General features: G+C 42.3%; 1 protein-coding gene across 4 annotated transcripts in view; it reads right to left on the bottom strand.

Moving 5' to 3' along the window:
- Positions 1–818: 818 nt before the first annotated feature.
- Positions 819–15,362, bottom strand: part of RBM20 (RNA binding motif protein 20) — a 125,198-nt gene continuing 110,654 nt past the window's right edge. For all 4 annotated transcript variants that reach the window (XM_065672223.1, XM_065672224.1, XM_065672225.1 and 1 more), the window contains 5 exons: positions 14,128–14,226; positions 12,026–12,695; positions 9,541–9,660; positions 8,660–8,781; positions 819–4,821 (listed from right to left, as the gene is read on the bottom strand). In XM_065672223.1, coding sequence (XP_065528295.1) covers positions 4,711–4,821; positions 8,660–8,781; positions 9,541–9,660; positions 12,026–12,695; positions 14,128–14,226 — 1,122 coding nt within the window. In that variant the 3' untranslated portion in view covers positions 819–4,710. The remainder of the gene's footprint in view (positions 4,822–8,659; positions 8,782–9,540; positions 9,661–12,025; positions 12,696–14,127; positions 14,227–15,362) is intronic.

The following is a 15,362-nucleotide window of genomic DNA, read 5'->3' as shown; positions in this document are numbered from 1 at the left end:
TCCCTCCCTTAACACTTGGTGGGAGGCATAGCTCATGCTTTGATGGTGCCGCATGCCTTGCCTTGCCTTGCACCAGACTGGACATTGCCTTGTCGCAGTTCTCCTCCCGGTGTTTTCTGCTGAGGGAATTCATCAAAGCTGGTGGTGGAGTTTCCCCTTGGCTTTTGTCCTCACTGCATTCTTTAAATATTTAGTATAAGCGTGTTTTTACGTCACCCTGAGTATTTCCTCCCAGGAGCTCCGGTTGCTGGTGATGGAGGTGAGCCAGGAAGAAAGCCAGAGAGTGGGAAAGGTCCTTGTGGAACTGGGTAGGACAGTCTGCTAAAAACAGATGAAATCAGCAAAGGCAGAGGGAGAGCACAAGGGAAACAAGGTAAATGGGCAGACAGGGCACTTCGGTTGAGATGAGGTGGAGAAGGTGCTTGGCTGGGGATGAGCTTATATGGTGTTCAGAGGGATGAGAAGACAACGTGGATGGAGAATGAGAAAAGGCAGCTCACCTCCTCTTCCCTGTTTCCAAGGACAGACAGCTTGGCCAGTTCATTTAGAAATGAAAAGGGAAGAGAGAGCATATCTAGAGAGACAGGAGTGGGTAATAGCCATTAATAACAACTACAGAACGAATCGGTGAGATGTGTTCAGCATCAGGCGATGGCAACCACTTGCAGTCTGTACAGGAGGAGCTACCTGGTCAGAATCACAACTTCTGTCCTCCTCCCTCCCTTTTGCCCTCCATCTTTCATTAATTTTGGCTTTTAATAGGTCCCCATGGATGCTGGAAGCATATTGCTGCTGGGATGACTGCCCACCAATGTACATGCTTTATAATTCTCTTTATTAAAATCTTTCTTTTTAAGAAACACAAATTGAAACACTTTGCAATCAGTTACACAGATCAGTTAATATTGGTGACAGTTCCTACATCATTAAACAAGTACTAACAAATTCCAACTGTTTACAAGCCAAAACTTAAATTAACAAGATTATATAAGCTCAATAAATAGTACATCTGGTCCAGTTCAAGTATAATTCGACAAATCACAGCCTTAATCCTTAGAGAATAGAAAAACCCTGAATGCAACCAGCCCAACACTAATTTAGTGTTAAAGCCAATATAAAACTTTGTCTAATCTTATGGGGCAAATGTTTAATCTTTCATTTTTTACTTCAAAGAAAGTAAGTTGCAGATTGACATTAAAGACTCTTTGAGATCAATACAGGTTTCACAAAGATGAAAGACATAGTACTTATTAAAAAAGTGCAATCTTTGGTTGAGATGTGTTGAAATGGTTTGTGTATATTAAGTAAGCTCCTTGTTAAATATCAATATCTGTTTGGCTAGACCTGAGCCTGCTTTGTGCTATATATATATATGTATTAATAAATAGCGTGGATTATAATGATGAATTATGCCAACTAGAAAAAAAAAAGTCAATATTTTAAATATAATAAACCAAAAGAAACAACAGATTTTTACATTAGCTGAGAAAGGTAACTGCTGCCTACAGTGGCCTTCCTCAGCAGAACAGGTAGTAGAGAGATGTTGAGGAGCTGAGTGCCTGTCGGCATTGCATGATGGGCCTGTTGGAGAGGGAAGGAGATTACTCTGAGTCCTCAAAGTGCATCAGGCTGAAAACCAGAGGGGTCATTAGGAGCTGGTTGAGACTTGGTATTGCTTTTAACTGCTTTTGAAGGTTGAGCTTTAGGGGAAGAAAGGACCTTTTCAGAAGGGAAATCACCTGTTTGGCCATATCCAGCATTTTGCAGATTGCAAAGAGCACAAAGGATGGGGTGTCCAAACCACCTCTACCAACATCTGGGTCTGATCATGTCTGTGGGCAGGGCACTGCACCTGCATCACTCACCTGAGTCATCTACCTCCAGAAGAGGAAACTATATAGGGCAGAGATGCCATCTGGAGCCTCCTCCTTCCTCAGTGGCAAGCAAGGGCCTGTACCCATGACCCAAACAAGGTATCCGGAGCCAGGACAGCTCCTGCTTCAGCTTTTGGAGCCCTGGATGGAGACCAAAACTTAAGCAATTGAAGACTGAGGTATACCAAAGCCCACTCTCAGGAAGGGATTTTGTGTGTCTAATGCAACTGGCCAGGCAAAAACCCAAGGGGGTTAAATATGCAAGCTGTGAATAATGGGAGCAAACCCTGTTCAGAACCAGAAGAGGGGGAAAGGAGTTTGAATCATCTCCTGCACATCCAAAAATAAGCCCCTGGGTAAACACTCATGTTAATTATTCTTCTGCTGCCAGTCAAGATCTCATGGTTACCTACTGCTTTCCCTGCCTGTATCCACCTGTTGTCTGTTTTCAGAAAGTCTGATTTAAAGCTCTCTGGCCTGGGAAAGTCTTTATTGTGGATTTGTGCCGTGCCTATAATAAAGGCAGTGGACCTGTAGCTTCTCCTGCAATACAAATAAAGAATAATAACAGTGATACTTTTCTCATTTGAGGTTACGTGGGGATAAAGTTGCTGGAGGCATATGACTTTGATATACAGTCAGCTATGTCTCACATCCAATTAAACTTAACCACATGGTCTAACAAGCTCCCATTAGGCCGGTGAGAGCCCCAGTTTGATAGCAGGGTTAGCTTCAAAGATGTGATGCTTGCATTTGTAGTGATTTCCTCCCCTTGTGCTCAGTTTGTGCTGAAGGGCATGAAGGGAACTTCATATTCAGGCGATACATGACCAGCTTGAGAGCTGTGCTTTAGAGGACAGTTGCACAATCTTTACTGCCATTTTCGTAATCTTACAGCTTGCAATACAAGCTCCTGCCCTAACAGCCCTGTGCTCAAATTTCACTGCAATGTGAAAAACAAACAGTCAAGGAAAACCCAACCCACGAAGTCAGGAATACCTGGTTTGCAATATTACTATTTTTTCTTCCCCTCAGAGAAAAACATACACAAAAAAAGGCTGTTTTAAATGACAGATGGACCCAAGCCTTGACATACTTCAAGTCTGGACAAAGGAGGATTTAGGCTGTAATGTTTTTCATTTCCCCTTGTCTTTTGGATAGGCCATGTCTGAATCTGGGATGCAAAGAATCCCTGAACTTGCAAGAAGCAGGAATTCCAAATATGAAATCTGAACCCACCTCTGGTAAAAAGGAGTGGAAGGCACAGGCCATGAAATGGAACAGGGCTTCAGGCAACACCACCAGGCACCTCTGAGACACACTACAGAGTACTTCAGAGAATGAGCATGGCTGCTGGCACAAGACATAATGGAAGGAATACTTCGGTGGAAGCAGTTTTGGCACTTTAGCCACTCTGCAGTACTTTGCAACATCCATGTCATTATTAGGGATGACTTCCCCTTCTGGGAAACTAGCTCCTCTGCACAACATCTACACAGGACATCCAGCACCAGCGGTTTTTACAGAACATACTGTGATAGATATTAGGGCCAGGCAAAGAGTGGAAATACATCTGCAAATCCCCATCTGTCTAGATTGTGTGGGGCACTTTATAAAAGCATAACTCCGGGATCAATTCTGGCAGTGGTTTGCATACGTATTCACTTTACTACACAAAGCCCTATTGAAATGAACCAGAAACTTGTACGGTGCATTTCAAAGGGACTCTGCAAAATACTAAGCAACAACTGTGCAGAAACAATAGCTTATAATAATGCCAGAGCTGCTGGTGCATCCTGTGTTCTCAGTGCAGCACTCTGTGAGCCATCAGTTGTTGTATTCACCTTAAAAAATTCAGGGAAATAAAGTACAAAAACAATACTAAAAATCTGGCATCTTTCCATGAAAACCAGGAAAATTCAGCGTTGCCAAGCCAAGGAAAAGCAAGCTTGAAGGAAAACAAAAAGACCCCAAAAGCAAGGATCTTGAGTAAAATGTCTAAAAGAGACATGGTCCGAACATTTAAAAAGCCTCTCGTGAGAGTTTCAAGTCTGTAAGACTCAACGTTGGCACCCTTTAGAGTTATCAAAAAGAAGCGTTTCAAACACAGCGGTACCTGGAGAACATCCTGATCGCACCATGGACAATGCTGAAGAGCAGAGCAGGTCAGCTGTCAGCACATTCAAACTGCTCTCACCATGCTGGGCTCAGGCTATGAGGTCCCTGGGACAGACTGTGGCTCCCTTGGTATTGGCACAACACAGTGCTTAACAACACAAACATTTCATCAATTCACCAAGCTCTAAGACACATGGAGGTGGATGCTGATGGGGTTTATGTTATGTCATCTACTGACTAGTATTAGCACAATGGCTTTAGATGTCCTATGCAAATCCTACTTCTCACTGGGGCAATGAGTGAAATGGCTGAAGATATTTTAAGCAACATTAAAGCCTATTTATAGTCACATCTCCTTTCCTTCCAGCGTCCACTGGAGGATGCTGAGTGCTTCTAAATACTCTGCCTGACCTGATGTGTCACATCAGAATTAAAACTTCAAGAATCCCTGAGAATTCTGATTTAATCTAGGAAACCACTCCCAGCACACAGAGTGTGAGAAAGAATTGCTCCACTTCTTACAGATATGCCAGCATTGCTTCACCGTGGGAAACAGTTTCAGGCATTTTGGTTTTTAATGGCACTCTGGGCATAGATGCATGTTCCATGCTCTTTATTTCCCCTCCTCTGTACAGTGCAAATTGACAGTTATATCGTAGAAATAAAAAAAATAAAGTATCAGCATTCACTCATTTATGGCTCTTCCAGTTCATCCACATCACAGTTTTTTCTTTGCAAAGTGAGGAACAATGCCAGTGTCATCCTGAGGCAGAGGGCTGCCTTCTTCCTTCATTTTCAGGCTCTCTTCTGCAAGCTGGGAGAGATACTTCTGCAATCACATCAAAAACAAAGCATCGTTACCAAAACTGAAAACACTCAACACGTTGAATTCATCTCACATTCTCCCAGCATCTCAAAAGGGAAGAAAGCACACAGAAGCCACATTTCTGGTGAAAGTTCAAGCCAGGAAATATACCTGTGTCAGGCAAACTGCCTGAATACATAGAGTCTGAGAAGTTCACTCTGTGCCACGAAGGGAACTGGTGACAGAACAAGGAGCGCTATGACTCCCCATCAGTCTGTGTAACTAGACCTCATCTTTTCTCCTTACAAACTCTCTACTCCCATGTGCTATAGGGCAGGAACTAACTCCACTGAGTCAACTGAATTATGCTAGTATAAGACCAGTGTGTCAGAAAATAGATGCAGTTCCTGAATCATAATTTAAAGCACATATATTACATTTTCAGAATGTCCAGTTCGGAGATACACCTTTTGCTCCAGAACATTTCTTTTAAGGGAACAATCAAACTCAGTAATAATCAACACGATTTAGCAGCACACGTAGAGTATTTACATTTATTGTGTTCCTCTAAGATAAAGCCTTTCAGAACGTTAAGTACCCAGTGTGATTTAAAAACACAGACACGGCCAGTGAGGCTTTCAGTCTTTTGGCAGTGCTCTTAGTTGGCAGAGCTGCACACAAAATGGGCGATAAACTGGTGTGGGTCTGAAAATGGTGCTCAAAATATTTATTCAAGGTCAACAAACCTAGAATTGGATGGAAAGAAGCTTCTTCAGCAGCAGCTAGTGTAGCGACTCACGTGGGAAATTCCCACATAATAATGGAGAGATGTTCTTATTCGTGACTTATACCACATGCAAGAATAACTGATGTGCACATTATTAGGATCATTAATCTCTCTTTTCTAGCGGAGTATTAATTCCGATTTGTTTTGAAAAGGCTATCTCACATCACTGCAAAAATCTGTCTACTTGCAGGATTCCCCCAGAGTACAGTTTGCGCTTTGGCATCCATAGGGAAGAGGTGAGATGAGAAATGGATGTACAAAAACTAAGGGCTGTGTTAGGACTGCCAGGTTGTCTCATGCAAATACAAGTCTCGGATGTAAAAAGTACACCTGAAAGGGACTCAGTAATGCTAATGAATGGGCATACCTGTGACAAAATGATGACTGAGTATAGAGTATATAGAATGTACTCTGAATATAGGGATTTGGCTGTGGAAATTACACAAATCTCACGTCTTTATCCCCAGGTACAAAACTCCATGTGGCAGAAAGCCAGAGTAAATGCTACAGTAGTACACAGAGACACAGGGTCCATGGAGGCTGGGAAAAGTGATCTGTACACCATGAACTGTAATAAATCACTAATGCTTGTCATTGGATCAGATAAGCCATGCATTTTCGGTTTTTTATGATTACCCATCAAAATAAGACTGAGGTTTATCCACCACCTTTAGCTGACCTTTATCATGAGTACCAAACACCAGTCTTGAAGTTCACAGGCCAGACAATTCAGATTCATTTCTAGAAAAATGACAATCAAGGAAAACTATTTTTTTCATTTAAATACAAGATTTGACGAGAGGTGCATAAAGCCAGTGGAAAACCCAATAAAGCACTGCACTGAGTGGCCAAGGTAGCTTACACCAGATGAATCTGACTGCTTTTTGTGGTCATGGTGGGAGAGATGGCCAAGTGGTGGATTTTTTGGACATGGAGAATGCAGTCGATCTGTAAATACAAACAGCACCTGGGGAATTCACCTGTTAAGCTGAAGAGAAGGGAAAATTAAAGAAGTCTGCAAGGCTGACAAAGAAACAGTTGAGGTTTTTTCAGTGACTGCTGAAAGGGGCACCAGACTCAGATGAAGTTGACTGACTTCAAAGACAAAATCACCATCATCTAAGCAAGACTTTTGGAATAAAACTAGTAAGAAAACTGCTTGGTTTTGCATTCAAACCCAAACACTGAACATATATTTTGGATGTGGGTCCAAGAGGACCACATGAAAAGCGCAAATGATGACAAACAGCAAATCAACTCTAAAAGACTCCTGGCAATGACAGTGTTTGGGACAGTATCAGTGTCACTGGACATTGGTATTTGTCATGTAGGCAAGACAACAGAGAGTCTGCAGCAGCAGTGCCATAGCTTCACATACAGCAGGAGTCCACAGTTCTTATGTTGGTGAATATGCTCATTAAATCATCATAGAAGAGTGATGTTTCTTGCAGAGTGCATAAATAAGCATTATTACAAATAAAAAGAGTTCTAGTAATACAGAACAATTACTTAAAATTTGCTGAGTTTCCACCTGAGTGGGCAAAAATTGGACAAGACACTTCCTCCATTTAGTAAGGTAAGAGGAGCAGTTCAACGGAACAGTCTGTTTTCATTGCCATATTTGACAGATTTAATTTTAACAGCTGTTGTGGTCTTTTTTCTTCTACCTCAAGTCAGTGTTACAGATCTATTGCAGCACTTATGGGGAATGTCTTAATGGGGAGAAAAAGAGGGTTTTTTTCACACTGATTCAGTTTGAGTTAGACTTTTTTTCTATGACTTTAACAAAATCCCTCTTCTTCCCATGGGACCAGTTGTCAGCGGCAGGGGCAGGGGCTGGAGCTGCAATCTTTGCATTAGCACAAGTTTCTTTGGAACAGACGTGCATGGGATACGCAGCCTGTGCTGAGTGGTGCCACCTCTGATGGATCCCTCTGGATTTTAATGTGTGAAGCCAAAAAGGCATGCAAACTCGGCACCTGTTTTTCAAGCTTACACTTGGAGGATCCATTATGAGCAAGCACGGCAGCTCTGCAGGCACAGTCTTTGAAAGCCTTTGTGTGATCACAGTTACGTACCTTCAGGAAAGCCAGGAAGAAAATTCTCCCAGAGAAATTATTTGACTCTGAGTGTCACTGGAAAAGCCAATGCCTACCAGCTAGTGAAGAACATAGCTATTCCTTGACAAGAAGCAGCGTTTCAGCATTTCTTGTGGTCAGAGGGAAGGACCAGAGAAAGGAGAGCTTTGCTTTTCTCTTCCATGGCTTTTGCTAAGAGTATGCAATGCCAGTAAAAGTGTCTTCTGCAGTGTACACACCCTGCACTCCAGGATATGAGAGGCAAGGCAACCTCCTCTGAAGAGACCTGAGCACAGGGCAGTTAATTTTCATGCTATCATGACTGATATTATCAACTGAAAAGTGATAAAGGTGGGGTCTTTTGATTGAACTGCAAGAACCCGTGATCTCTGTGTGCTCTTATCAAGTGCTGATATGCTTACAGTGTATTCTTACAGAATCCATACAAGTAATGGCATGCTTCTGCATATCCTTATAGAAATTATTCAGCAGTAGTGTTTTGCGTGCTGTTGTGCAGCAGAGGGAGGTGATTTCAATGGGTCACAGGAAATGCTTGGGAGAGCCTGTGCGTCACAAAGTTCTGCATGCTGAAACATGCTGCACAAATCCCTGCTGATGCAAAAATAAGCCTGGTAACATTATTCAGCAAGTGGCATGTTTAATGCTCCAGAAAGTAAGAAATAAGAAAGGCTGCTGGTGGGCTCACTCCCAGTGATAGAAACATCTGGGACCATCAAGAGCAGAGAATTAAAGATGTGAGTTACATGCTGCGCTAGTGACAAGGTGAGAAGATCAAATTATCACCTGGCCCCATTTTATTTATGATCCAGAAGTTGATTTCAAGGATATGAGAGTGAGAAATTGGTGTGCTAACGTTGGAACTACTGAAAAGTTTGGCTGCTCTGAATTCCACTTCATCTAAATTCTACCCACAGAACAAAAACCAACTTTTTGTAGCATCATCTATCTTGTGCACAATCCACAAGTGTGCTTTTACCTGAAGATTTTTGTAGTGAACAGTACTTCTGCAGTGACTCGTCTTTGCTGTCTCTTCATTTGTGTAGAAGAGTCCACAGAGCTTGCAGTAGAACCCAGTTCTAGGCACCACAAATTCCACACCTAGTGAGAAATTCTGAATTACATTAAAATGCCAGTTGAAACCCTTCCCCTCCACAATAAACTTGCTTTCAAAGAAAAAAGTCACTGTTTAGTTAAACAACATAGGTATGAAGGCTGAATCTTGGATTCACTTCTCTGATTTCCCTAGTTTCGCAATACTGAGCTGCAGTTTAACTGTGCATTGCAAATACACCTTCCACTTCTCTCTTACATATTACACATATTAAAAAATGTGCCTTCTTGAGAACAATATTGATGGAAACTTCACTGTGTAACCTCAAGGGCTAGAATAGCAATAGCACTTAGAAATAAATTCATGCTTAAGTTATACCAATTGCTCTTTAGGATGTTGTTGTGGTTTTAACACTTTTTATGGGTGTTTTACTCATGATCAGCGCTTACATAGTAAAACTAATACTAATACTAATTCTAATACTAATACTAAGCAATAGTTTTATAACAAAGACTTTTAAATTACTAAGTATTTTTCATATGGAATTCTTCTGTAGTCCAAGGGAACTTACTTCATCTCATCAGCAACATTAACAGCTATCATCTGCCATTCATCTGGAATGAAATTAGCAATGAACTATAATCAAAAGCCTGTTGCTTTCAGCCCTTCTGTCATAAACCCTGTTCCTTCACTCTCCTCACATCTGTTGTGAAAAATAACTACAGCAAGTAGCCTTAAAGTGACATCTTGTTGAAGCTGTAGGTATTGCAGTGGGCAGCGCTGCTGTCCTGGGCGTCCAAACGTACCCAGTGGAATGCTGAGTTCGGTGAAGACATCCTCTTGTTCCCAGCCCGGTGGAGGGTGCCTTCTTTTAGACTCTACCTCCGGGTATTCCAGAGATCTCATTTCCAGGTACCTAGAATTTGCTTAACAAATGAATAAACGTATTGAATGAAAACAGTTTATTAGTTTAAAGAGACATATGTAAATTTCTTGGAAATGCCGGGTGGATCTATAAATGCAGTAAAATCTGGAAAAAAATGCTTTTCCATACAAATCAGAGCCTTGCTCAGTGCAACTCCAACAGCTGTACTACACTGGGCAGCCAGCCCTGTTTCTCCTAGCAAAACATTCTTCTATTTCTAGTTTCACATTTGTTATGTTCTTTCTTTTCATATTTTAATCTCTGCACAGGTCTGTAACATTATACTGGCCCAAGCATGGTCTGACCACAGCTCCATAACCAAATGTGGTACTACATGACCAGTGATGGAGCTGCACTAACATGGAGAAAGGAGGGCCACCAGGACCTGCTGAGAACTAATCCCAAGCTGCCTAAGGAGCTGTGTGGGCAGAGCCAACCTTCCTCTTGTAGGAACCCTGCAGCATCATCATCATCTGCTCCCTGGAGCCACTCTTCTCCCATCCTCAGCTCTCCAAGGGGTAGTTTCTGCTTTATGACTCCTGGCCACTTGGGATGGGCTGGTTGGTCCCTGCCTATTGACATTAATAGACATAGGCAGGAGATTCAAATTGCGGAAAACAGTGGTTTTCTTTGCTGAGGTAAATAAAGCCAATCAAAAGAACAGGTATTCTCCCTTACCAACACGTGAATTGCTTTTATTAAAAAAAAAAAAAAAAAAAAAGAGGAATTTGTTATCACAGAACAACAGGATTACAGATAAACTGGTTTGATTCTTATTCTTCAGTTCTACATCAAAGAACTGGTTCCCTTACCCTGACAAGATTTCTATTGCATTGCAAAGTTCACCTAGATAAGGGATATATTTTCTCATAAAACAAATACATTTTTGCCCAAACCAAATCCTTCCTGCCTTTCAAGTCTGTAGTTCAAAGATCTGCAATTTCTGGCTATGAGAATGAATTTTTCTTCATTGTTTTAAATACATCTATTACATGGTTTAAAAGAAAATAATCCCAGCTCCTGGCTGGTTGGCTTTCGAGTTAACTTTCAGCCCATTCCAGGTTCCCAAATCTGCAGCAGAGATCCTGGGAAAACCCGCAAGCTTCAGCTAGCTCTTCTTGAGACACCCAGGGTCTTTGTGGCAACTTAATCCCACTGAAGTTGATTTCTGGGCTTCTAAGCTGGCAGCTACATTTGCAAAGAGCCTAAAGCCTTGCACTGCAGATCCCAGATATCAAGTCCATGGTAGAAACCTGGGAAACACAAGCTGCCCTGGAGTTTTCAGGCTCGCTGCTGGCAAGCTGGAAGGTGAGATCCTGAAAACACGGAAGTAACTATGGTGTTGGGATACCCAGCTCTTTAATCAGCTGGCTGCCCAGGGGAGCCAACCTTGCCATCCCTAGTCCCAGGGGATTTGCACAGCAGTGTTATCTCCAAATATACAAAGCCTGGTGAGTTCAGGACAAACAGGTAAGTATTGAAAACTGAGGACGTTTCAAATCTGTCCTGAGGGAAGAAGTTAGTTCAAAATCAGACATTCACATTAAATGTTCCAGCATTTTCCCCTCAGAAATCTTCCAGCAGCTTCTGTTCACAACTCCATCACACGGGCTCTGGTAGCAACAAGAAAGAGAATTCCTGGCCAACATGGTCTATGCTGTTTTCCACTTCACGTCATTATACACAGCCCATTCTCTCGAGTTTCATTTGCAAGTGTGATGAGGAACTGAACTCACTTTCAGACATTCAAGATCCCTTTTTTCCTGACAGCTAACATATTAATAGGCAGCTATGATTATTGGTATTATCTCACAGCATGTCCTATCAGTTATATTAAAGGCAGCATGCGGTAGGTAACAGATGATCAGGCAATTCCTACCAAAAGGCATGTATTTGCGTGAACAGTGACTAAGAAGTAACAATCTACGGATGATTTCCATGTTAGTAATGCTTCAGTACAGTGTGTAAGAATACCCACCTTGTCCTGGAGCCAGCCAGACATTACAGATACATTTCTGTTGACCTTCAGAGACTGTCACTCATTTCATTGACAATTCAAAGTAAATTTAGCAGGGCAATGAAAGAGTCCAGCTAAACTCATGTGAACCTTGACATGACAATTATAGCAACTTATGCCTTTCAGAAAGCTTGCAAGCTGCTTATCATATTTCCTTTACACTATTCAGCTAAAAGGCTCTAATGGTTTACCTTGGCGAAAGGCACTGGGGTTCTTTTACTGAGCTGCTCCAAGGACAAGTCTTGATACTATTAGCAACATTTATTCTTGTTAGCAATAAATTTCAGTCTACTGTCAGAGAAAACATGCAAGGCTCTCGGGAGGCTAAAGAGAAAGAACCAGTATTTACCCTTGGCCTCTGGACACTCTTGGCTTCCGTGTCTTGTTTCTTCGCTAGCATTTTTAACAAGCATTTCCATAACTTCTCTGCTCTCAGCTCCTTGTGATCCCATCTGTTTGTAATCATCTATAAATGTATCAGGGAGCTGGAGAGTCTCTTCTTTCAGATGAACAGAAGGTATATGGTGATCTTCGGGCTCTAAACGAGTGTCAGAGCTCTTATCAATTTTTCCTTCCTTCTGCTGGGGATCAGACTCCTTAGCAGATTGGTCTTCCTGCAATTCCTCTGGCTTCTGCTCAGGGTCCAGATTTAGGCTTGATGCTTCTGTTACAGCATCATCATTCTCATCATCCTCATCATCATCCTGGCAGCCGCTAGAAGCCACACTGCCCTTTGCCGATCTAAAGTTTGCTTCTAAAGCTTTATGGGCAAATTTGTCTTCACTCCTGGTTAGGTGGCTGTGATCATTTTTCAGTTCTAACATGGTTGACATACAGGGACACATCTCTGAAGCAGTTTTATTTTTCTGATCAACCGGCACTATTTCTTCAAGCTCAGTTATATCAGGCTCCATAATTAAATCATCTTCTCCCACTTCATCCACTGTCACTAATTCCTCCATGTTAGTAGGATACCAGGTCTCACCTTCTATCTCACTTTCACTCTCCCAATCTCGGTCCTGTCACAAAGACATAAGACAGTTCAGAGATCAGTGATTATAGGTATCATCACTGTCAAACAGTAGGCTGTGAACATCAGTAGCCAGGGAGAACTTGGATCTGGTCATGCCTAACCGCTCTTGTATTTTAGTTTCAAAGACCGATACGCCTTGGTGTTGTGGTTTTAAGCCTTATGCACAAGGACAAGCAATCTCTTTTAAATTATCACATAAACCTCACTCTGTGGAGATTCTGTAGCTGCCTTGGGGAATACAGCCCCTCCAGCCTCCTGCTTCTCACTTTTCTGTAAGCAGTAGAACAAGGTGAAACCTGTTCTACTTTATTATGCAACTGATACTACCGTGTGATCCCCAAGGTGATGAACTACCACTTCCACTACCTCCATCCGAGGGTGGCAAGAAATAGGCAGCACAATGAGAATATACTGAACCCCAATCCAGACACTGTGGCTTTCACTTTTCCCTTTAAATTCCTGTTGTGACTCAGGAAACATGGCTAACTTCTGCAGTCATTTCCTCCCACCAGCAAGAGCCCTCTGCCAGGGACTGTATTCGTAGAAATTGGCCTAGACCTTAAGAAAACTCAGTTCTACAGTTACACTCCAAGGTACATAATCTGAAATACCTCATACATGCAGTTACAGGACTCAGGCACTGATATTTGGCCTCAGAAGTATTAGAATTACATGGTAAATGTTACTTTTAAGACACATTTATAGCTTAGATTTCAACTCCCGGACTCATTGTGCACACATAACCTATTAATAATCTGTATTCTCCTCCTATTTGGCCATTCCCACACTTCCCCTCCTAGAATCCTAAAACAGCACGAAAACTCCAGGAGTTGACGCTGTTCTTGCCAGGAGATCAGTTTTCTACAGCAAGAGATATCAATAGCTTCCATATCTGACTATCAACCCATGACCCTACAGATATGAAGCTGGAGGAATTCCAAGGACATTGCTGTCCCTGACTGCGATGCTGCAGCAGGGGTGCTGCAAAGACATTTTTAATTAAAACCAGAAACAATCAGAAGAGGCTACTCTCTATAGTTCATCTAACACCAAAGTTGTCACCATTCGTCCCCTCCTTCTCCACTAACTGACCACATCTCCTATTCTGGGGCATGTGTCACAAAGTTCCGCACTTCACTTGGGCATACGTTACCTACAGTTGCCAGTGCCAAGGGCTATGCATGTGAAGCAATGTACATGGGCAAAGAGCAACTAAAAAAAGAGTTCTGGAGACTTCAGGAAAAGCTATCCCTTAAAGCAGAGGTCAAGATAAGGCAAGGTAATTTAGACAACCCCCTTCTACAACTCTTTTACATGCCTTTCATGGAAGTTTAATATTTCAGTGGGGAGAATGTGCTACCAAACCTGAGTTTTCACTCATTTTGTCATGGAAGCTGCACCAACAACATGTCACCAACCTTCTCTTGTCTTGTGTTTTCCAGGATTTCTCCAGATTCTTTTCCTTGTTTATTAGCTGAAGGTGAGCTCTTCTCTGGAACTTGCTCCTCTTTTTCAAGCTAAAATAAATACAACATATACACGTATAGCAACACGCAGTGGTGCTCTAGTGTGCTTCTATTCTGGGTTTAGGGAAGCAAAGTCACTCACAAGGTCACATTCTTTATTTCTAAAGTTTATGCAAGACAACTGAGTTGTGGGAAAAGACCCAGCAATTGGATTCCTTTTGCAAAGCTGCACAGAATGAGAATGAAGAAAAAGACATTTAAACAAAATTAGATGTAATTTATATCATAGAATTGGCTGGAGGACAGGTGGGGGAGAATGTGAATTAGTTACAATCTCTAGCCTCCGCTCCTCTGTTCTCTACCCACATCTGTTATGTTGGCTCAGACCTGGTAAGGAGAGCAGTAGCATTAAAACCCTGCAGGAGATCTCAACTGCTTTGTCTATTGAGGGAAGATCAGTCGAGAATGCAACTGCTTGCACTGTTCATACTTTGGAAGAACAAAACCACAAAACTACCTGATATTTGGTAAAAGAGAGGTGAAACTGAAGTGTGACTTCAAAACATTCAAACATATTTCTTCCTTTTAAAATAGCTTATTAGCAGCAGTCTCTGGAGAAGTATGCCTTTAGCAAAGCCATTTTTAACTTGAAAAACATGCAGAGGAGTGTGCAGCACTGGTGATTTAGGATGCTGTCTGACATTTCTCCCTGACATCTCCCCCCAAGAAACCATCCATCACAGTGAAATACCAGCCAAAGGAGAAAGATGACAAAAGGTGGTACACACACACATATCTATGGCATGAGGTAGTGCTGCTGCCTGCTGCAGAGACCAGCTGAGTTACAAGACTAGAGATTTCCACCAACCTGGCTCCCACATGAGAAGAGCAAACACAAGGTCAATTAAAACAACCAAAGATGGCCCTGGCAGCACAAAGCCACAAGCTGGAGATGGACCCCTGGTCAGCAAAGCAGCTCTGCAGCCTCCTGTGCCAGCATCCCCGGGGGTGGATGGCAGCAGTCTATCACTGCGGGGGCCGGGGGAGGAAAGGAGGCCAAGAGCCAGTAACAAGATCCCCATGGGGTGGGTATATGAGCATGGGCTGTACTGGGACTGAGCGAATGAGGCATCTTGATCTGTTCCCATGCATTTTTCCCAGTGGAGAATCAAGCCCACAAACACTGT

Source organism: Lathamus discolor, chromosome 3 (assembly GCF_037157495.1).
Source record: "Lathamus discolor isolate bLatDis1 chromosome 3, bLatDis1.hap1, whole genome shotgun sequence".
NCBI lineage: Eukaryota > Metazoa > Chordata > Aves > Psittaciformes > Psittacidae > Lathamus > Lathamus discolor.
Note: the sequence above shows the minus strand (reverse complement) of the source record. Positions and strands in the feature narration are given on the sequence as shown.